General features: G+C 33.4%; 1 protein-coding gene across 2 annotated transcripts in view; it reads right to left on the reverse strand.

The window, feature by feature from the left end:
- Window positions 1-8,477: 8,477 nt before the first annotated feature.
- Window positions 8,478-25,480, reverse strand: part of LOC128163943 (G-protein coupled receptor 54-like) — a 38,363-nt gene continuing 21,360 nt past the window's right edge. The window contains exons 2-4 of one of the 2 annotated variants that reach the window (XM_052827637.1): window positions 21,536-21,671; window positions 11,821-12,062; window positions 8,478-10,834 (exon numbers count right to left, since the gene is read on the reverse strand). In XM_052827637.1, the coding sequence (XP_052683597.1) occupies window positions 10,301-10,834; window positions 11,821-12,062; window positions 21,536-21,671 (912 nt within the window). In that variant the 3' untranslated portion in view covers window positions 8,478-10,300. Of the gene's footprint in view, window positions 10,835-11,784; window positions 12,063-21,535; window positions 21,672-25,480 lie in introns of both variants that reach the window. The other variant, XM_052827636.1, reaches the window with a different exon arrangement.

Consider the following 25,480-nt stretch of genomic DNA (forward strand, 5'->3'; position numbering starts at 1 on the left):
ACTCTTTTATTTTAACCGCATAGTTTTTATAAATCGCAACAACCTAATTCGAATCAGCAATCGTCATCATTATTCTTGACTTGAAACGGTGATCTTAAATTTCAAATTGATTTTGTTAGAGCATGTATTTGAACAACTCTAATTGTAGTCTGTCCCAGTTCAGTTTTTTACAATTTGTACGAAAATACACCTGCTTAGTAAAGAAATATGATTGAAATTGTTTTAAGGAAAAAACCCCAAGGTTTTTTTTTTTTGACACGCAGTCTCTTTGTATTACCCGAAGAAAAATTCATAGAAACCATAACAATTTTCTTAATACAGTGATTTATAATCGGAAATCTGACATCTTTCATCTGGAAGTCTCCTTGAAGACTTCCTATAATTTTTGATTGTTTTCATTCGGGTACTTTCATAACGTTTGCAATGCAAAATCTCTTAACTTTTGATGATATTTGTATATAGCCGCGTCTTTCAACTGACAAAATAAAGGGACGTTTCAAATAAGAATTATTGATAATTCTTTTAAATCTAGTGTATAATTATCGCTTTAACCATAAAGATGAATATCGGAAGATGAATATCGAATGATTTTAAGAAACTATGCAACATAAACGTTTGCGGACTGATGAAAATGCGTTTTCTGGTCTAAATATGGTGGCAATTATTAAGCCAAAATCATCTTTGTGAAAAACAATGCATTCCAGATTTGTTGCAGTATGTTTCATTTCTTCATACTTGACTCCTTTTCTGGAAAAAAAAAATTCGCCCACGCCTCCATGTTTCTTGGTCATTTAGAATTGACTGAGATGTTGCAGTTTTCTTCCATTTATATGATCTTTGAGATCATACTCTGTCAGCCTAATGCACTGATGATAGGGAAGTCACTAAGCTCTGTGCTCTTAGTCCAATCATACATGACACAGTTTATACTTCCATATAAGTCATGATATTTTTAATTGGATTCCCATTTTGATATCATATTACTAACTAAGACTTCTTATTTGCCAATTTCAGAAGCAGCTAGCTAGTCAGAATACTTGCAAGATTAAGAACCGTTCAGCATCACCTCAAACAATTGATGGAAGTATATAGCAAACCACGGACCGTAGAGGCATTCAATAATAATGCTATTATTTTTTTTTACGATAATTTAAGTGTGTCTAGAACAAAGAGAAACACAATTAACGTGTTCATGTGTGTCACATTTTCGTGAATTCATGCTGTGTCAATATTGCTATTTACATTTCCGGTACGGGTTATTAGTTTGCACGTTTTGCGCATGCCTTTAAATTGTAGCTTTTGTTTTAGCTAGGTGATAATGGTGGGCATGTCAGGAGCGGCAAATAACAATGTTCTTTAGTTCTCAATAATTACATTAATTTCTATTATTTATCAAGAGGTCACCATCGCACGGGCTTTCGGTTAGACTATACACATAAACGCCTTCAATAGGCATGGTCACGATTTTGGCCAAAATTATTTTATTTCCTCCAATTTTAATGTTTACAATGTTTTTTGATAGGCAACTAAAATTTTAGTGTCATTCGTTGAGTTGTAAACGATTTACAGATCTTACAATTCGTTGCTATGCAAACAAAGCTTTTGCTGACTCTCAAATTTTATTTGATCATTAGAAATGCATTCTTAAAGCATTGTAAATAATGAAAGCAGAAAAAAATAAGATTTAATCGAAAACGTCACCACGCCCCTTTAATACCGTTGTTAGAATATTACGGAGCTCGGATTTGCGCTTAGGTTACCGTATATCCGGTAATTTTCGGGGTGATCTAATTTTCGCTTTCTTCGCGACAGTCACTTCTTTTAGATCGCAAATTATTGAATAAGAAATTATATCCTGTATCATTTTTATAACGAACTTTTTAAATCGCAAAAAATGACAGACGCAAATTAAAAATGTTTCAGATTTTCCCCCATTTTCGCATATTTTGTGACACGCGAAAAAACCCGGATACACGTTATTTAGCTAAGATTTTGTTTTTGAGCATCATCAAAAGAATTCATCTTAAACTCCACAAACATGTCGATGTAAGTTCCATTTACTTGATACTATTGTAGGTATGGACCTACATGTAATTTAATAAGCTGTATCGTAAGACAACATGTTTTTATAGATAATTTCACCTTTCTCTTTTAGTTTCCGCTTTTCAAGCACGCATTTACGCTGCATGCATATAAGAATACGATTCTGTTATCAAAGGAATGCAACTAAAGTGATTTTTCCTTTTCCTAATAAACTATTGTCTCCCCCTTCTGCAGCTAATTACTTCCCCTTCGTATTTATATAAATCATGTGCACGCATTTCAATCGCCCTTTTTCATTAATCCACCGCAAGAAAGACATTGTACACTGTAGGTTGGTGCGTTACATGTATGTGGTAAGAATTTGTTTTATGCAAAACATTTAGTTTTTCTTTGCAATCTCTGAGATGATACATGTATACATGTAGTACGAGCTTTCGAGATTTTTTGCAGAATAGCTTTTGAGGTCGAAAAATGGTGTTTTATTTAAGATATAAAAAAAAGACGAGGCGTGTATTCATTAAATCCAGTCTTTGTTTTACTAGACAATCAAATCATGTAAAGTCAGTTGCAACAGAGACGCAGTACCATTAATGATTCATTCCCGGCCCACTGAGAATGCGATTTTTATTCCAATAAGTTCCCTTTTTTCATGGAAACTAATTGACAATTCTCGCATAATGTATTACTCAATTACATTTACGACTTCAATTTTGATTGTGAAAATGAACTCCATGTTCAAATATTAATATTTATGATATATTTTTACCAGCTATGGTCTGTTTTTTTTTTATAAATGGTTGTAGATCAAAGCAAAAAATAATGAATTGAGTTTTTTTTTTTGTTTTTTTTTTATTATTATTATTTATTCATAACTTTTAGAAAGTTTATTCAAAAAATCAAATGTTACTTCAGTGGTTCAGTGAGCAAGCGTCATCAGGTTATGGATTTTATTTTCCTTCAATGAACCGTAGATTTTAATGTTGAATTGACGGTACATTCGTATTCATTCATTTATTCATCGAGGAATAATAATAAAAATCTAAAAACCGAATCGCAAAATCTGATGAGAACCAATTAAATAAATCTATATAAAGAGTTTTGCCATTCGGTTTTATAATTGTATACCTTCTTGAACCAAAACAATTACTAAATCCTGTCAATACTTATAACTTAATTCTTTAATTTTTTTGGTGACTTTCTTTTCAAAGATAGTCAAAATTAAACTGCAAGAAGATGGCATGAAATAAACCAATTATCAAGAATACAAGTTGCGAAGTGATTCAGATCAAGGAATGTCATCGGCCAAAGATCGGAATTTTCGTCAGGTTGAAAAGTGCCGAGCAAAATTGGGAAAAATATGAATTCTTTCGTTTGAGGGACGAATTAGACAGAAATCAATTTCTACTTGGTATAATAATGAATTAATTATCCGGATTAAGGTTTTCATTCGAATACCTGTTTGTGTCACCTGGTTCTTAAGAACCGGTTTATTAGCCTGGCTATATAAAGAATTGCTCAGGTGTTAAATACCAGTTTAGGACGACACGTACAGCGGAAAGTTTAATCTTCAGAATTGTTTTATTAAAATAAATAAATCATGTGATCCAACTTTATGCCATAATTATGTGTGTGTACATTTAATATGCCAAATATTAAATAGCTGCAGCGTGTCGTTGCTAATTCCACACAATGTGTTGTTATTTACTAGTATCATAGTATTCAGCTTTCATTTGGAAAGTAATGAATGGATTTAAAGGAGAAAAATCATTCGGAACATCTCGGGTCTATCACAATGTTATTATTCTGTGAAAGGCCTGAGGTGTTCGGTTCTTGATGATAAAAAAACCCCACAATATTACGATTGTTTATTTGTCTGTCATAAAACTATATCTAATTAAATCGATGCTGTGAATAAACCTGAACTTCAGTGACGATACGATATTCAAAACTACTTTTGTTTGTGACTATGAAACTATACCATTAACTTGGATGTTTGCACCAATTTTAACACAAGAGTTATCAACCTTTATCCAATTGATATTACTTAGTACATTTATCTATATTTTGACGTTTTCTCTAAAAACTAGTAATTATTTGACTGCTTATGTTTAGGAAAGAAAGTTGAAGGCTCTAGGGGACCTTCTTCCTGTAATCAGTTTGAACGTACTGTTAATTAACATGGTTAATTAGAACCATTTTAACAAGACCTTGGACTTTCAATAGGATGTTACTATCTTTTTCTTGCGTCAAAACAATGAAATATGACACTGGTTTCAAGTGAAATATGCACCGATTGTGTAGTCTTAGCTCAAAAGCCAGACAAATCTTGTTGATTTCAAATAGCCATAGCTGAGTAGCCTGCAATGAAATAGACAGGGCTACAGCACAGTGCACAGGTGCTTGAGGACAGGATCGCCCCCCCCCCCCCCTTCCACCCCCCCCCCGCCCCAATATATAGACCCCCGGGACTTTATTTTTCTGTTTTATTAAATTATCCTTTTATGACATATTTGTAATCTAATTTATTCATCCATTGCCCAAAATTATATAAAACAAACATTTTTGAAAAAAAAAAATCAGACCCTCTGTACATATAATATATATGTAGAGAGGGTCTGATTTTAAAAAAAAATTGTTTTCGGTAATTTTGGGCAATGAATGTATAAATTAGATTAGAAATATATCATAAAAGATAATTTAATAAAAAAAAATAATAGAGTCCCGGGGGTCTATAATCGGGGGGGGGGGGGGTCGATCCTGTCCTCAAGCACCTGTGGCACAGTGCTGTTTGACAAAACTACCCAAATCCAAGCTCCTGTTAAAATGGTTCTAACTGCATCTTTGGCTGCTCCCTTCTCGTTCTTAAAGATGGTAAATCATAATCATTAGTGTTTAAAAACCATCATACATTCTATCAAGTGATTAAAAATCGATTCCAAGAAAATGTAATGTATACATATTGTTCGAAGAGCGTTAAATGTCTCTATATTTGAAAAAAAAAATATTTTTGTTCAAAATTCGTTGACTTGCACTTGGTCTCAAATTCAACGGACTTTGAGTTTTATTTCAAAGCGAGTTGATTTTGGTCCCAAATTTAACGCAATTTCAATTTTTTCAATGATTTCTTTAAACAGCTCCCACGAATATGAATGGTTCTTCAAGTATTTACATGTAGTTGCTCGCTTAGTACATTCATGTAGGTCCGGAAAAAATTGATATGACAACTTTAGTAATGAATATTTATCGAAGCAATCTTTAAACGAATCCGCTGGAAAGTCCTATTTGCAGCAAGGATTTGTCAGCATCTCTCATTTCCATGAGGAAAATTGTATTTTTGTGCAAAACCGTGAACAATTTACAGAAAAACTTGTCACTGATGTATCGGAATAAATAAATAAATGAAAGAAGAATGGAGTGGTTATTTGCGAAGAGTAGTCAAAAGTCTAAAATACCGTGTTCCTTTCTGACATGTAATTTGTAAAGAAAGACAGCCATACATCAGGAAATCTTTGTTCATTCGGTTGTCTTTGGATTTATCCTAGGCATAATCATTAAGAAGATATAATACAAGTTTATTACAGAGAACAGAGTAAATATTTTAGTACAATCCTCTCTCTCTCTCTCTCTCTCTCTCTCTCTCTCTCTCTCTCTCTCTCTCTCTCTCTCTCTCTCTCTCTCTCTCTCTCTCTCTCTCTCTCTCTCTCTCTCTCTCTCTCTCTCTCTAAGTGAGAGACCAGGATTGATGTTAACTATAGATGGCTTTATTTCTAGTTCCTTGTTGATATCGCTGTAATGATAAAGAACATAAGCATCTTTATACACATATGTTTGGTTCAAGCAAGCGAGTAATTTATCATGTGATTTCTCACAAAATTATTGTAATATATATGTTTTATCTTTTATATATCAATGTTATCTTTTACTATTCATCATCATCGATTAGGGTAAAGCAATTTTTAAAATATCATTGTTTGGAGTAATTTAAATTCATTTTGACCTATTTATTTTCGTGAATTTATAAAATTTAAACAATAAATGTGTACATAATTCTTAAGGAATGGCAATTCGTACTGTGTAGATTAATTAGGTTTTTCAACGACATCGGACGTATATTGAGACATATATCACAAATACTTGACCAATATAATACCCTGGTATCATTTTTATAGTCATTATTAGCCTACGAATGAGCAAATTTTCATTTCTTTGCCTATATCTTATCATATTTTTTTTTTATACCTAATGAGATCTTCCGGGTATTTGAAATATCATATTACTGATTGTTCATTATAGCACACCTTTAGGGATTTATTTCCAAGATATTTACGACTCCATATAATTTTATGTATTGTTCTTCCATAAAGGTTAACAATGAATTGGCTTACAAAATAAATCAAGATTTTTCATCTTTAGTATCTTGATGCTGTCTCTCTAAAATGAGGTTTTTTTTTTGGCTCATATGAACGGCCGATGAACCCGAAGGTAAACATAAATTATACTTGTTGACACCGGTGTTCATTATAAGCATGTAGTTTGGATTTTGTTTCGAAAAAGGATTAGATTTCACCAATACCCTGGATATGATGTTTCAGTGTAACAAGTTTCAAATTTTTTTTCATAACTGTCATTAAATAAAAACATTTAAAACTTGTATATTAAAGCGTATTCATCATGAAAAATCAATTCTTTTTTTTTGAAAATTTTTTTTTTCCAAAACGAAAAAAAAAACTACCACAGGATGACGTTCTGGCATTCAGTTAACTGAAATATAACTGAAAATAACTTAAAAACTCACGATTGACTGAATTTTGCGTAGTTGGGTTGGTGTCTATCGATGCTCTTTGATTTGAGCTTGAATTACTTACAGGACTGTACATGTATCTAAACTAGTAATCCGTACTTTTGTCTAATGTTTAATAATGAGAATTTCAAAGATATGAGTAACCTTGGCAAATATATTTACTTTAGTGTGAAATTTGGAATCAACATCTGTAATTAAAGCAATATGAGCTGTATTTTTAAGATTTTTTTAGAATTTTATTTTGCTGCAAAAACCTGCTAGTATTCTTATTCTGCATGTAACTTAAACTTTTATGATAAATAAGGTTGGAAAAAAATCATCAATTTTTGTGGGAGGAAAGATATCTCTTCTAAGGAACATATAGCAAATCAATTTTTGTACAGGACGACAATAATTCAATTTTGCTTCAATTAAGGCTCTTTAACGGCCCTTTTCATAAAAATTTGGCAAAAAGAAATTTAAAAACCATGATATTTTTGTCCTTCTAGTAGAAAATAACATTTTTGTAAAAGAAATTTCATCATGAAAATTGCAGCTCATTTTGCTTTAACTATTATGTTGTTCTTTTGATGGTTTTTTCCCTTACTTATGTCATATTTCTTACTTATGTATGAGCTAGGGTCTCTTGTAAAAACATTTACTTTTGTACTTTACTATTTTCATTAGTTGTAAATTCGTAGGCCCTGATAAGCTGCAAAGCTTAAAAGAAATAAAGAATGAATGAATGATGTACAAGTATGCTTAAAACCTATTCCAAGCATTTGTGATAGAGCAATAGTGCATATGCGGATCAAGAATTATTAAGGGGGGTGGGGGGTTGAGGGATAGTTTTGTTTGCCGGGGATTGGGGTTTCCGAGGCCTATTTTTAGTTAATTTTTTTACAATTTAAATTTTATGATTGTGAATTTTCCGGGGGTTGGGGGCGGATCCTGGCCAGCATGCTGTGCGTATAGTAAATGTATAATAGCGCTACTTTGTATACTGCATACGGTCAAACGCAATATACTACATGTACATGTAGTACTTCAGTAGGTACTTGGTTAACCTTTTTGCCCTTTCGCTAGAACGGTGTTTTTTTACACCGAAGTTTAGGCCTATTTATGGTCATTCCCCCAATTTGTCACATATAATAAAAAAAAACAAAAGATTTTTTTGTCAGTTTGAAGACGAGGTGATAAAGAATAAGCCAAATGATACTTCTTCCCCACCGAATCACTGTAGGTGCAAAGAAGCTTATAAAGCTACAAAGTTTACCCAGTACGTTTGTTATGCTTTTCAAGTGTAAACAAAATTATTTGTTTTAGCATTGGATCTGAATGTTTGTCAATTGGTTGAATAATGTAGTTAAACTATATTAGACACAGATTAAAAATATTAATAAACATATTTCTAGTAATTTTAAAAACCAGATTTTCATTGTATACGAATTGTTACGCGTTCTTATTTACCATAGAGAACACGTGACCAACTCGTATTTATTGGTTTATTCACAAACGAAACCGCATTTATATCCCCATAAAAGACAGCGAATTGTCATTCTTCTTATTCCCTAACTCAAGCAGAAGGTGGTCGCCTGTGTGAAAAAAATGTGTCGAAAGAGTGTGATACAGTAAAGAAACCAAAGAAAAATGGTTTTAATATAAAAATTATTTAATCGATATTTAACAATCAATGCCAAAGATACCACAAAATCACACATTCGTTATGTACAATACACATAAAACTAAAGACTCCAAGAAGTTACAAAACTGCACTTTATATATATAATTATGTCTGTAAATACTGAAGTACATGTACATATTTCTATACACTAACTGCTTTACATTGAATATCTATGGCACATCAAAACAATTCAAATACGTAATGTCCTGAAAGTAGTCTTAAATTAAAAAAAAAAGAAAGAAAGAAAATAGAGAAAAAATAGTACGATGCTTACAGCGATAATTCAGTGGTTGAATATGTCATTAAGGGTGAAGATGAAAGGCCTGTTTAATGCAAATACAACCTTTGTGGTTGAAAACTCAAAGCGTAGAGCATCACGGATTAGCAGCCAACGACTGTTGTTTTATTTGAAAACCGCCCGCTGCCATTCGGTTTTATCAATTAAAATCAAATTATGATACCGACGTATTTTTTTTCTTCAAATGTCAAAATCAAGGAGAGTCATTATCATTATCAAAATGCATTGTTATCATCTTCATAGCATTAAACATACTAGTATTGATTTATATTTTAGGGGAAAAAAAACCCCTAGCAAATCAGCAAGAACGTCGTAATTTCAATCTGCATTACACTATGAGTTATGGCAGCAAAACTATTTGATACATATACATGAGTGGATCCAAAAAAAAAAAAAAAAAAAAAAAAAAGAAATCAGAGGTGTGAGGGATAATTTTGATTTTCGGTAATTCTATTGTGTAAAATTTTAAAACTTTGAATATTCGGGTAGGGGGGGGGGGGGAGGGGGCGCATCTTTCATAGCATCTAGCTTTTTTTTATTTCAATAAATTTCACTAAAATCGTGTCTTGTTGTTGTGCAAATTGTCTATAACACAATCACTTGCTGTATTAGGTTAATTAATATTCATTCTTCGCAAAACTAGTTCAGAAAAAAAAATCTTTACACGTACCTGAGGAACAAGAAAATTAGCACCAATTACAAACAGTTTTTTTTTAAAATAATATTTTAATGTCCGAGCGAAACCTACTCAACGCGATAGGGTACTTTTTTAAAATTTGACATTCAAAATAATGCCTACTAAAGAATGAGGGATTTTTTCCTATTTTTCGGTTTAGTCTTAATCAATCATTGTAAAAATAAAAAAACCCCGAAAATATAGAATATACTTTGATACATAGAGTTGATTGATCAATTCTAGTTAAACGTGACCATATCATATATAATTTTGTGAAATTGAAAATAATCAAAATGTGTTTCGTATACATAGCCTTAAATTCCACGAAGACTTGCCATTCATTCTTCGTTTACAACAATGCCCACAAGGTTGAATACGTCCACATCACTTTAATATGATATCAATATACAAAAATATCTAATAGAAGAGTTGCGATGCACAATTACGTAATTGATTCCTTTTTCATCCAGTGAAAAAAGTTCACACATTCCAAAAACCTTCGAGCAATTTCACATTCGGACTTGACATTTTATTTCGTCTTTCCTCAACAAGTCTTTAGTTACGGAAGTGAAGAAACTAATTAAGCTCTTAAAGAGTCATGATACCCATATATGTTTTTCACAGGTATAAAACCGCCCTACACACTTTTATCTAAAGCAACGTGGGTACATTGTACGTTAGAAGTGACATGATACTTTACTTTCGCAGATATTCCAAATCACAGCTTTACCAGAAAAAAAATCCCCCTGGCAATAACATGAATCGGAAAAAGAAATACGGAAACATTTTACCGATTATGTAATCAAACCTCTAAACATTTTAGTTTTCAAGTTCACTTCCGCTTTTCTCCTCTATGTCTGAATGCAGAGGTTTCGGTATTAGAACCAAAGGAATGGAGTTCTTGTGCTCAGAGACGTGCGACATGGACACGATTTCCGTTCCACCATTTCCGTTTTCATCCTGGCACTCGCCTACACGTGTTTGAACACATCTGTCCACCATGTCGGATGCATGGCTGTTGCCCTCGAAGGTCAGTTGAGCACACGGGCAGAAACTGCTAATAAGCGGAAACGTACGCCGAAACGCTTTTCGGAAACCGTCGTTAAGAAACGCGTAAACAAACGGATTTACGATTGAGTTGGCATAGGACAGTGTGTGGCTGATCATTTTGAGCACGTATACCACTTTGGTTTTAGGGAAATTCGGGTTAAAAAGGCGATTCAACTGAAATACATGGACCGGAAGCCAGCAGACTGCAAAAAGTAGAACCACGATGAAGACCATCCGGGTAACTTTGCTTCTCCGTCTTGTCTGGGAGCGCCTTGATAAAGGGACGCTACTGTTTACGTCTTCCTGTGAATTTACAAAACGAAAAATAATAACCTCTAGCGTAACTTTACCTATGGACAAAATAAAGAACAAAAAAAAAAAAACAACGATGCCATATTATTTTGTTTACATGATTACATAATTGTAGCATTGGTTATTTTCAAAACAGTATACGAAAAATACAACGATTTTTGCTTAGAATGAACTTGAAATAAAAAGAAACAAAAAAAAAAAACATTGAAAGCGCACACGTACTACGTTTAATTTTCATTATATATCAGTGTAACATCGTAAAAAAAGCAGAGAGCGAGAGAATTCTTGTCCACAGTTTGAGAAAAAAGATTTTAGTCTAAATGGTAATTTTCCTTTTGCAGACTTGGATGCTTTTTTTTTTTTGGGGGGGGGGGGGGTAATAAATATTACGAAGTTAATACTGTACACGTTTGATCTTGGTTAATATGTAATTAATGATAACGATTAATTATTATAATATTTTATGTCATTTATCTATATGTATAATATTTCGTAATTTGATTTTCGCACTTTTTGATTGTTTTAAATTCTACTCTACGGATAATAATGTGTTTTGCTTCCCTTTCAAAATGTTTCAATCATATCGCATATTTATCGGCCAATATGAGTTCAAGTAAACATATCTATTCATTGCTGAAAGTGTCGCATGGGTACAAACAATTGTTACTAATTCTATACTGTATATGAAACGGATGCATTTAAATTAGATAATAATATAGTTACTATAATAGTGTATACATGTACAACATCTAAGTACTATAAAGTTTTTATTTTTTAGTTTCAAAGTTGTAAAAGTCAATGATATAAAACTTTATTTTAATTATGTAAGTTATTTATCTTCAATAAATACTACAAAAGAGATAAAATATAAAAATAATCAAGCGACAGTAAAAATGAATTAAAGAAATAAAAAAAGAAGAAAAAAAAGAAATCAAGGTTACCAAGCAACATGCCTGCTGTATATTCAGCAATATCACCTCAGTTTTGATACTCGGCATGTAGGTGTGTCTATTTCCGGTCCAGAGGTTGCGCAGAATCTGTGTGTAGCACACGATAATGATAGCGAGGGGGTTGATGTACGTGGTAAAGATGACGATCAGGGTGACCAGTTTATCTTTCTCCTCCCCTCCCCAGGCCGGGACACAGTACAACTTGGCCCCTCCAACTTCATGTTTCACTTCGTGATACATGGCGAAGGGGATCGAGATGAGGAAGGACACTATTGGAGAAATAAACGAAAAACAGTTTTGAATGTCATTGGAGAAATCAAAGACTCAGTTACGGAGTGGAGAGATCCAGATGTTCTGTACAATTTCTCCATGTGCAATCATCATTATGATGTCTAAACCTTTAATGTAGGTGATGTGGTGACAAATTTATTGACCACAAACCCTTCTTTTAGAGAACTTATCAGTCGATATAACGGTATTTAGAACCATTTTAACAAGGCTTTGAACTTTCAGTAGGACGTAGCTATCTATTTCTTGCGTCAAAACCAAGTTAAAAATGACGCTGGTTTCAAGCGAAATATACACCGTTTGTGTAGTCTTGGCTCAAAAGCCAGACAAATCTTGTTGATTTCAAAGAGCCATGGCTGAGTGGGCAGCAATGAAATAGACAGGCCTACGTCACTTTGCTATTTGACACAACTACCCAAAGTCCAAGCTCTTGTTAAAATGGTTCTACAGGTGGCGCAACACAACATGCTGTGATTATCATAATTTTCCCCCGTTTTCTATGTCAACTATAATAATTACAATATAATCCCTACTACGCATTTACATACTTATTTGGCATGTAAATGTAGTAAAACATATTCATTTTTTATTGCTTTTAAACGTAAAGTCAATCACTTAAGAAATTTTACCAAAGAGATGATGGTTATTTTGTTGGCCACCCATGTAGCCTCCCTGAATACTGAAGCTGATTTTTGACACGACTCGATCCATTTTGTATAAAATTTTTACATCTTGTTATGTTGATACTTCGAGGTGTTTTTCCAATATCTGAGCTCAGCTGGAAAGACCCAAGAAGTTGCGACTGATTATAGCAATAATCGCATATGAATGCAAAACTTGCTGCTACGCGAAAGTTTGACAAGTTTAATACCTTTTTAAGCCGGCGAAATCGAAAGTAGGATAACTTAATGCCCCCCCCTCCCCCCAAAAAAAAATATGAATTTATGCTACATGTATTTTGTTTTATAAATTATGCCCAAAAACCCCCATAACTGTTCTTTGGAATAATTGTATAATTAGTCTATACAATTATATACAATCATATTATATACAATATACAATACTATACAATCACTCTATAGCCACAAACCTTGCTAAGTCTTCCATATACCAACAAATAATAGAATGTAAGTCTCTTTGATAAAAGTTACGTTTTTTTCGGCTAAGAATATTGATTCTTTGATAAGAGCTAACGTGCATAGTAAGGATTATAAACTCAATATGCTTTAATTAAAATATTTTTGTGGAAACTCAGAACCTCACAATTATATAATTCTCATTTTCAAGCTAACTGTGAAGACCACAACAAGAGGAGAATAAAAGATATAATTAGAATTAAGGATAGTTCTTTATTTATTTATTTATTTTGCGTAAGGTAAATGAATCTTATGTTCTATGTGAAAATTCTAAAGAAGTGAATAATCACAGAGATTCACATGCAAGGTTTCCAACTGACACCGGAAGACACTTTTCATTCAAATTACACCGACTCCGATTCCCCACCGAGATTCATTTCCGCCCCCAAATAATGAAAGACAAATAATTTCTCTGGGATGCGTGAGCAAGCTATTGTCGCAGAAGTCGGCCGCCCGTAGTGTTTATTCCGGTATATGTATTTCCGCCATTTTGAAATCTGACCAATAAGAATAGTTCTCATTACTTCTGTAAAATGCCCTTTTTGTACGAAGTTTGCATTAGCATATCTATGATTCCATGGAAGAAAATGTTTTTTTTAAATCAAATCACAAAGTTACTGTATAAAAGTGTAACAATGTCGACTAAAATCACACCAAATTTGATACTTTTATATATGAATCAATTAAGATATGTTATTCTGAAAATCTGGCCTGAAATAGTTCATTTTTCACATAAACCTTAGAAGACACCGACATTGTTGAATACAAATCTCATGTCTATAAAACACTAACATATTAATAGTCTTTTCCCATTACGTATCAAATGATCTCTTATATTTATTGACCTTCAATGCACAAAAGGATTATTTGATGTAGCTATAGCCCAGAAAGCTTTGGGATTGACCATTCTTAGAGATATATATATATATATCCGACTATCACTAAGCATAAAACGATATATCCAACAATCATAAAACATAAAGCCATATACAGACTAGCGCACAGACAAATTTATAGACGGACCAATAAAAGAAACGCCGAATCGGATCCATTATTTCTGGCCTCAAGAATTATATATTAACCAAGTATCGCTGACGCCGTTGCATGTCTTGGCCTCTTAGAGCTGGCACTTAATCCTTAGCTATTATCTTGATAAATATTAACCTATAAAAACGAATGATGTAACAATCAAAGGCAAACATATCTTCAGCAATCGGAAAGCAGAAACAATATCTGAAACTAGAGCAGAGCTCGTGGCAAAGCCACGAGTAGGTCTTCCGTTGTTGCTGCGAGTTGAAAATATATGTGATATGGTGTCAAACGATTATAATTACTAAACTTTCAGTTCTGCTTTTGTTATAAAAACGTGTTGTGATTGAAAGCCTGCATATAAAACGTGTTTTGAAAAAGAAAATAAGAAAATGTTTTAGGAAAACTATTTGTCGCATACAGTTTATGTAATCGTAACAAACATTATTTAAAAAATGAGATATTTAATGGCGAGTTAAATTTTCAGAGGGTAGCAAGCATTGTAATAAACAGTATGTACTCATGTGTCATGTCAGGAATTGTGGTTTTTTTTTTTTTATTTTAAACCGAACCCGTTTACAAAACACGTAACCTTTTCTCTAAGATAACTTCTTTATTTAAATATTTGTAAATTTTTGAAGACAATGTGCAATTTAGAATTGTTGCGTGCTGACAAAATTTACAGACCCTGAAACGTACTACTACAACAAAAAAAAAGCGTGCGACTTACGTGCGAAAAACGTTTCGTATTAACCGTTTAGCGTTTCGTGTGAATCGTGAAGCGTTTCGTGTAAACCGTTTAGCGTTTCGGACAAAGCGTGCAGAATTTCGGACAATGCGTTTAAATCGTTTCGAGCAAAGCGTGCGAGAACCATGTGAAACGTTTATCAGATTTCATTCGGAACTCTCTGACAATTTGTTTCAAAATGGAGCCCGTGTTTTACATTACATGTACTTTAAACTGTTTGTGATTGGCAAAACTCTCTTGTAGGTATTTTCATGAAAAAAAAATCTAGAAGAAATGATATACTTATCTTTTTACAAAATTGAATTTATTTTTAACAAACAAAAGAAAGGTATATGTATTAAAAGACGACTTGTTACAGAGTACATGTATATATAACGTTTTATACGATGTTTCAGTACTGGTACAGTTTTACCGGTAACGAATATTTGCCAGTATCGAATAATTTTTAGAAAAATTATTGGTGGAAGACAAAGTTGAGGTTTTAAAAAATTCTAGCTAGGTGATTATAACATAGAAATAAATATTATATCAGTGTTTGCCATTTGCACGATTATTTACCGATTGTTTACAAATTAAAAATGTGCCCCAGATATGGGCTGCCGGATATTCAAAGCAGAAAAAACGAAAGTGTGAAAACAATTAAGCCTAACTATGAAAATAAGTTTGTTATTGATCCCTATTTAGTGAATAATTAGTAAATATAATTCATTTAAAAAGATAATACATCATATCAAATAATAATGGAGCTTTGAATGAAATTACGACTTCAAATAGGACCACGTGTAGTTTTCCTAGTTACGGTTCATTGCGACAGAAGTATTATTTGGCTGCAAAAATTGATAGATATACGGGAAAAACAAAGGAAAATGGCAACTACTTATCATCAATTACTACTATAAAGTGTTTGTATGAAAATTCAATATTATAAAGTAACGGAAATGAAAACTGTTCAAGTCCAGTTTCAATTTGACCGGAAAACGGTATGATAAAAATAACGATCATATAATTTGTTTAAATGACATATTCCCACAATTGTTTTTCCTTGTTCATTTATAAGTCCATTAACATGTACCTCTAGTATATTTTTGAAATTAATTCGCCTCAAAATATTCGGTCAGAAGTGATAAAGGGCGCTTAATTCGATACTGGGAAACGAATTCAAAACTAGGAAACTGGAAGGGGTGTTGAAATTACTGTCTCCGTAATTCATCCTTTATTTTTTCGGGTTTGATACAGTTTAGAAGGACAAAGAAACGCGATTTAAACAAAAAATAAAAACATTTGGAATTCCGATAATAATAGTTGCATGCACGAGAAACCGCGTACTGATTCGTTACCGGTAAAATGACTGTACAATATTAAAATTCGCTATACATAAAAAATATTAAATACAGTTAGCAAAATATGATTTCTGTTGGAACAAGCCTTAATCAACTTTAACTTACACGAGCATGTTTTGATAAGCATGTATCTTTTTTAATTTATTTACATCGATAACTCTTATTGAGACCACTCGCGACACACATAACCTCGGACATCGGGTGAGACCTGCACCTGGCTGAACCTGTCAATCAAACTCTGTGTATTTGTTTTCATTGGATGGTCAAGCGTCTCTTTTTTTGTCAATAGCCAATGGAAAAATTAATGACTTCAAGGTAATTGGAATCAGTATTTGATGAAGCACACAATTTAAATGATAGAAAATTTATTAATTATTTGAACAAAATTAAATTTAAACATAGAAAGAAAACATACTGATCATTTCTATGAATTGCGGGAAGTAAGTTCTTTGGAATCCCGATTACAGATATTTTTACAAGTAATTATTTCAATTACTTAAACCACTGTTAACGGAAAACAAGACGTAATAAACGCACAGGGATTTGCCTACAATGTACACAGTCATGCAATTAATTATTATGGGAATCTTTACGAATGGAACTTAATTCAAATAGATCATGATAATCTATATACACTGTACGCCGTTATACATGTAAGGAGCGCCGGTAATATATACGAAGATTGAGTCAAAAATTTAAATCATTTTTATTTCTTGTTCTTTTCAATACAATGTTAAATTACTTTGAAAAAAATCCGAAATAGTAATTACAACTTTCTTTTTTGTTTAATCATTTGAATTTTTTCTGAGGTACATGGATATGTACAGAACATATTTATTTACGCGAATGATACGACATAGGAAAAAAATTATCGGATGTTTGTATAACATTGTTTTCTAACGAATGTGACTAATTTAATTTTAAATATTTTTCAACATTATCAATGTAAATAATATCAGATTTATTTCCTGTTTGTATTTTTACATCGTATTCTCTGAAACCAATAAAAATACTAATGTTAGAAGAAAAATCAAATCCCGCCGAATACTGAAAAACCGATTTCAGTTTGTAATCATACGGATTTTTATTTTTGGTATTGACTATTGAGTTACGGTAACATTTTTTCTGGATGATTTTTTATTTATATTTTATGTAGTAAAAGCACCATTCAAACTGTTACTCAATTACATAACAATTGATGACCCGGGGCTATATATGTTCTGAGCTGTGTGCGCTGAAGCGACACAAGATTCTCGGTCGCACGTGGCGATTGAATTAACACAGACTGACCGAATAAACAAACGGTTGGGAAAGTGAAACAAAATGTTACACATAAGAAGAAGCCACCAAAAATGATTTTCGACAGATCTTGATATCGTTTCGCCAAAAAAAATAAAAAATACAGCGCGAGCTCCTGGGAGGAGGGGGCGGGGGGGGGGGGGGGGGGGGGGGCAGCAATGAGTTCGCTTCCATAATGAAACGAACATGTAGAAAAACTACAGAAGTGATTAATATGTGACCGATAGAATCTAATCTAAAGTTGTTTAAAACTCATGTGAATATTCTTTTAAATAATCATCGAATGCCTCAACTCAGGACATTCTTTTATCGTGCTAGCACCTACCGCAAACATGTAACATGGAACTTTGATTATAATTTGATTTGATTTTTAAACTACCTTGTACGCTATCGTATACACCAATGCTTAATCAACTGTACAAGTAAAATAAATTTATCTTTTCATCTTAAACCAATATAATAGTTGAAAACATAATAAAATATAGTTGTGTCCGTGCAAAATATGAAACATAAACGCGTCATAAGGTACATGTAGAAGAACACGAACCGACGGCGGATCACTTATCCACTCGCGCCGGATCTCCTCAGCCATGTGCGATGGATGAACATCATTTAAAGGTTTAATATTTGAGGGGGGGGGGGGGGGGGGTGTTGATTTAAAACATTAATTGTACAGTTTTTAAAGTACTTTAATTACCTGAACAAATGAACCATTAGTTTATGTCTAACGATTTTTCCGATTTGGAGTAATATCATTCATTAATATTCATTTACACTCAAATATTTAATTAAATATATATACAAGTAGGACAAACTTTTATAACATAAAAATAAAACAGTTCTTGTATATACGGCTATATTAACTCAAACACGTTCATATGCATGTAAGTGTAAGTCGCGGTGTGCGAATCTTGTGTATTAAATAACCGCTTACCGCTAGGTAATGCATCTGTGGCTGATCTCCTCGGCCGTGGGCGAAGAATAGATTACGTAAAGGTACAAAGCACAGAATCGCACAGCTCAGAACCAAGGAAGATTTGAAAAGTTTGCAGTATAATGACCTTACTCTATCAAATAGAAGTTATATATTTTAAACTTAAACCCCACAATTGATCTATGTCTATTATTGCTTTAGAGAATGACATTGCTTTTATTAATTAACTGAACTATTTCTTACTTGACATCCAATCGTTTAATCCACAAAAGATTTTGTGTAATCAAAACTAAAACAATTCTTGAGTTCGCGGCTACATAAACTCATATATGAGAGACGCAACTCTCGTGTATTAGATAACCGCTGACCGCTAGGTAATCCAGCCGCGAGCATGGTAACCGATTTTCTCGGCCGCGGGCAAGGGAGAGCTTACGTAATGGTACACACACACATGCAGATCTGATTCAAGGTAGATTTTAAATGCATGGAGTTAATAACTAAAATGTAATGCATAGAGTTTTTTAATTCCATATTTTGTGGTTTACTAGAAAAGAAAAAGAATGTTTTGTTTTACAATTGCCGTTTTTAATGATTGTGCACTACAAGAACTTAACAACAATAATTTTAACTCCTAAAGGAAAAGCGTATACTCCAACAACAACAAAAATTCTTATGAATTAATGCCTCCTGTATAAACCAGCATACTTTCTGCGGCAACTTTATGCCAGTTGTACGCACAAAGACTTTCGTTAACTTGTCAAATGAAAACATGTACATGTCAACATGTAAAGCTTTTTACACTCATACTACACAAACCACATACAAAATAACATTGTAACGACCTTTATGAGATCCCAACAAACAACTTTTCCAGCGACAGCCATATCAAAATCCTAACCGTTTTTGAGTTATTAAGCAAAATTTTTTAGGGGCCATTGGCCCTTAATTTAAGGGGCCAGCCCTTTTTTATTGGTGTCAAATGAAAGCCCTCTATATTTTGCACAACTTTTATTCTACATGTCTTAACAAAATATTTTTCGTTTAAAAGATATAAAGGAAAATATGTCTAAATTTTCGCACTTTTTTGAATCCTGTTTTTTGATCCCCTACCTTTTCCTAAATAAAAAAGTAATCTTAAAACAAAAACAGATGTGCACAACTACAATGTCTCTGTTATTCAAATTCGTTGGATTCCCATTCCCTGCTATCATAGTCTCAGAGCCTTTGTCTGGAAACAAAAGGCCCTAAAAATTTTTAAAAGGGGAATAACTCTTTAACGGAAGGGGAATTCTAAATTTTATGAATTGCTTAAGATAGTGTTTTGTAAAGTACATTAGCCCTGAAAATTTAAGCAAAAACCGTTCAGAAATAAGCAAGATATGACGCCTCAAAGTTCGCGTCTAGGAAGAAAAAAAAAAAAAGAAAAATAATTTTTCCCGCACAATAATAGAAAGGTCTTCCGTTGGAAACGGAAGACCTTAATTAACGTTTCTAATTTGGGCGACAAGTTATAATATATTCTCTCTCTCTCTCTCTCTCTCTCTCTCTCTCTCTCTCTCTCTCTCTCTCTCTCTCTCTCTCTTAATGTGGTTAAATTCAAAAGTTTGAATTCATGAATTTTCATTTTGATCTTAATGTCTTCAAATGCCACTAATCCATCTAGAATATTCGAATTTTCAAAGCAATACTATTCCTATGAGCTCTTGTCTTATTTCCGGATTTTATTTTTTATCATTTCTTGAGCAAAAAGGCATGTAAAAATCAAATTCGTTTTGATTCAACTGAAAATAAAGCGTCATTGGAACTCCTTTTATAGGAATTGATTTAATTTGGGAAAAAATTTATGTTCTACCATACGATTACAATTTCGATATAAAACTTACATTAACGCATGCGAAGGAGGAAATATCAATTCCTTTTGCCGAAGATTTACAAAAGAATTTTTTTTTTAAATTCCTACCGGACATTACGCAAAACCCCCCACCAAGATTCCGTAAATGGATGATTGTACAATCAGCATTTTTTTCTCTTTCTCTCACTGAAAATCAAATTTCAATTCAAAAGAATCTGTGACGCACTTAATTTGCATATTAGACGCATGTCGTGTCGAATTGACTAATGAAGAAAGGAGAATGAGTTTATCAGCAGCATGTTGCGTACATTTTCATCAACATGATTTAAAAGTTTAAAGGATTAGATCATACAGTAGCCAGATTTACCGTCTAAAAATAACTCAAACCAATGCATGTTCTGCATGTCACTACATACTTTGCCACGGCTTAAAAGAGCATTTGGCGATCACTATTCATCGCGTACTTGTAAATTAAATGGCAAGAAACTTGTTTTCAATAATGGGAGCAAATATTCTGCCAGGTTTTTGTTTTGTTTTACTTTTCTTTGATCGGAGCACTGTTTTGGTTGTTTGTTTGGGTATTTTATCTACATCATTTATATTTTGTTTTTTTTTAATGTTATTTCAGATTTTTTTCTCTTGTAGAAAATACTTTTTTTGGAGGGGGATTTTAAAACAAAAACAAAAATTTCATATGCGCTGCACATTTACTGTATTTTATCAACAGTAGTGGATTCACAGCAAACTTGTAACAAATGTTGTAAATTGGCAATCTGATAATAGGTGGGAAAAATGAAAAAAAAAACCCACCCCAAATTCTGGAATTCTACATACAGTATCTGAAAAGGGAACTTGATTTGTTAGAACGAGTAGCCCTTCCATGTGCAGATCTTAAAAGGAAACAGGGGTCGGAAACCCCTCCCCCTCTCCTCGAAAAACTGAAAGGTTTTTTTCTTTTTTTTTAATTAACATAGCAATGTTACCAAAAAGTAACACCCCCTTTCGGCAAAAAAAATTATTCTTCGGATCCCCGCCTATATATGAAAAATTGCCTGAATTATTTTTGGTCGTTGAATTCCCTTTGCGCGTGCGTTAATCAATCATACGGGCTCTTACCTGCCCACACCAGTAAGCTGACGATAGTTGAGGTCCTGCGGGTCCTCCAGTGAAGCGAACTGACAGCGTTCACTATGGCGTGGTAGCGGTCTATGGTCAGGGCTGTTAGGGTGAAGCAAGTGGCATGGAGGGTCACCTGGAAAAAAAAGCAGGCAACATGAAAAGACTTTATCTTTAATTCTAATGAATTCATAATTATATTAGGCGTGTTCGCTGTAAGATGCAATATGAACTCGACCATATATACAATGTATTGCTTATTGAACAGATTAATCAGTTGCTTTAATTGTGAATAACCCTCGAAACCCCCATCCCTCTTGCCCCCTTTCTTTCTCACTGGTCAAAGAGAATGCTCTACGAAAATAGGACGAATTGTAACTTTACAAGGGCTGGATGGTCGCGGTCATTTTTATACTATATCTATCTCCTTCAGAAGGAGAGCTTTGTATAAAGATATACGAAAATGCATAAAATTTAGAGCTGAAATATTATGAGTTTTTCTTTACTTAATGATACTGTATGGCTTAAAAAGGAATATCAAAATCTTTTTATGTAGATCAGATGGTTAATTTGTTGACTATCCAGCCTCCTTAATATATTTCCCGATGAATGTATTGATATAATACATGTAGCTCACAGCATGGAAACTGTTCAAGGTGACTGCATCACGAAACTGAAAACTAACATGTACATATTAAAAAGAAAGACTATTTGGGGAACATCTATTTTAATTGTTGAATGGCTTTTTATTTTCAAATCGAAAACCAATCGTATTCCAGAGAGCAATTATCCCCTACCTTAAAAATTTCTAACAAGCCCCCCCCCCTTCCCTCCCACCACTCCACCCCCCTCCCCCCCCCCCAAAAAAAAAAAGAAAAGAAAAAGAAAACAGATTTACTTGTTAACATTTAGCAATGATATCTCATTATGAGAATGAATTACAGGTTGGGAATCAAGGTTCAATTTGGCATGCACGGAATGTTATTGGAAAGATGACATCTATTTGTGATTGCTAGCCTGTTGTGTTAGGGTCATGGTGGATTTTCCTAGATTTCCCATCAATATATTGACATTTTCAATCCTTTCGTAATCCACACACATGTCACTGGCAGAAAAAGTGTATTATTTCTGTATGCATATGAATCCGTCAGATTTCATCTGTATGAATATATGCATAATTAGATATTGTCGATTCTTAAGAAATCAAAGAATTGTCAGATGAGGTCAACGACTGTTTGTTTTTCCTCCAAAGAATATTTTCAGTATTATTGCATGATGGGCTTTGAAATGGTGGAGGAAGAATATCTTTTTAATTATTGTTTATTTCACTTAAAAGGAAATGTGTATGTAAATAAATTACCTTTATTGAATGACCGTTTTAATTTCTCAATTTTGTGTACAGGAAGTAGTGTTTTCTCTCAGAGAGAGAGAGAGAGAGAGAGAGAGAGAGAGAGAGAGAGAGAGAGAGAGAGAGAGAGAAAGAGAGAATAACACCTTCATTGCTGCAATGTGCTAATTTATACCTACAGTATAACATAATAGAATGTACATTAAATTCTAATTCTCTCATTTCCTCGCCTTTCCGTCATTTTTCTTCGCTATAATTCTGAACAAGGCATCTCTCCGTGGAATTGAAAAGTAATTAACCTATCGTCTTTCTTCTTACGAAAATGTAAACAACTCCAAAGTACGAGGTTTAATTCTTATCCTGGGAAAGAAAAAGGGGAAAGCCAATGCTATTTGAGTCTTCAGGGGGGAAAGTCAGATAATGGAAAGAAACGTACATGCCAGGAACGCGCGAAACCGAACGGGGCTTAGCGAGAATTATTTCTCAGCTAATGAACGTATTATATTTTAATTAAAAACAGACCAGGTCGCCATCAGCTAACTTGATCAAAATAACCCTGGAACGCGAAGCATTTGTTAAGTTGAAACTGTTAACTCATCAGAATCGGCTCATAATTATATAATATCCCCAGGGAGGTGGTCTGTTTTGAAGGTATACTGTACTGTTATAAATAGTAGAAAAAGCAACACCCAGCTACAACAAATAAATAAAATAGGTTTGAAAACGAAGTTGTTAACGATTGAATACCTGTCCAGTGTCACTTGCTACTACATGTATATCAGTGTTTTTATGTTCAAAATCTCTTTTTGATGAGAAGTAACTTGATATTTTACAAAATTGCCGAAAATTAAATAAAAGGATGATGGATAAATAAATAAATGAATATTTAATAAATATTTGCCCCCTCGCGAACAACCCCCCCCCCCCAATAAACAGAATCCCAAAACCCACTCAAGTGCTTTTTTCCACTTAAAGTTTTTGTTATAAATAAAACAAAAACATAGAAATGGAAATATGAAAAGGGAATCGACGGTTACATTGAGCAAATAGGGTTCACCAGGAAGCAGAAAACAAAATTGATGATCCGTCAGTGCGGACATATTATGATGAACTGTTTACTTGTACTTTAACTCCACTTAAACTGAAGAACATCCTATTGATAGGATGCAGAAAAAAGGGGGTAATTTATTGGATTGCTAAAACTAACACTAAAGGTCTCGCAGAAGAAGGATGCTGGACTGATCGTGTGAAAGTCTGGTTTTTACGAAGCAACATTCTGTCCATATTGTACCCTGAAGTACCGACGCGTTATCATCTGAAGACTTGTATGGGTGTTTATGAGTCGTTTGGGGCTAAAAAGCCTTACTATTTCATTTGCCTGACACTCATTGAGAATAATGATTAGTTCAACAAGAGCACTTGTTAATCAATGGGGAAAAGAAAGAAGAAACAGGAGCATGGCACGAGAGAGAGAAAGAGAGAGAGAGAGAGAGAGAGAGAGAGAGGGGGGGGAAAGAGAGAACCAATACACCCCAAAAAATAAAAAAACGGAGAGAGAGAGAGAGAGAGAGAGAAAGAGAGAGAGAGAGAGAGAGAGAGAAGCAGAGATAACAATATTTATGGCTTCTTTGAAAACCCACACTCAAATTAACAAGTATTGGCAGAAACTAGGAAGTATAGTCGTTTCAGCCAAACACTCATAAAACCCCCCACATATTTACCGTTCTTGTCTACATCGGCAGAAAATATATCAATTTAATAGGAAAGGAGGATTTTTGGGAAACTCGAAAACGAGGTTTGCCACAGCAATTTAGGTCTGATATTATTAAAAAAAAGAAATTTACGAAACCTAGCTCTGTTCGATGGTTTGAGGTTTAGCTGCAATAGGGCGACACTGTTAATTTGAGTTGCCATCACTCTTTTATTTAACAAGTGGAGTGCTAAATCAATGACCGTCTCATGATGGAGGGCTGCATATAAATCTTTTTAATCGCCCTGTCTTTTGACTTAATAAAGTGTCAATTGCTTAATCGTGCATGTGATTCAATATTGATTATGTGCTCAGCTTTTTAATCATCTTTGAAATTGCATCCTACGCAAACACAATTTGACCGTGCAGCACTCTAGTATAAATGGAGCGCGGAGAAATATAAGATGATACAAGGGCATTGATAGTTCCGGCACGTCACTTCGTTTAATAGCAATTGAGAAAAGACAAAATAGTTCGCACTGCGAAATCGTTTGAAATACGATTGAATGCAATCAGTTGATTCAAAACTGTGAAAGTTGGAATGGCTTTTAACTAATGATCCAGCGGATGCGAATGACAAAGCAATTGAAAAGGATAAATTAAAAGATAAGAAAACGATTCAAATTGCAACTTAAATTACAATGAGTATTTAGTTAGAATTCTAATTAAATCGAAACATCAAAAAACATTATTTGATTACGTTACACTGTAACAGTGACGTTTATCGACAGCTTTAGAATAGCGTCCGTTGAAAATTATTTCTGAATTTCATATTCATAATCTAAAGCTCTGGGAGGGAGGAAGTTTTAAATAAAGCTTGTCCGTGCGATTCCGCGAAGAAAAAAAA

The sequence above is a fragment of the Crassostrea angulata genome, chromosome 9, assembly GCF_025612915.1.
Source record: "Crassostrea angulata isolate pt1a10 chromosome 9, ASM2561291v2, whole genome shotgun sequence".
Taxonomy (NCBI): Eukaryota; Metazoa; Mollusca; class Bivalvia; order Ostreida; family Ostreidae; genus Magallana; species Magallana angulata.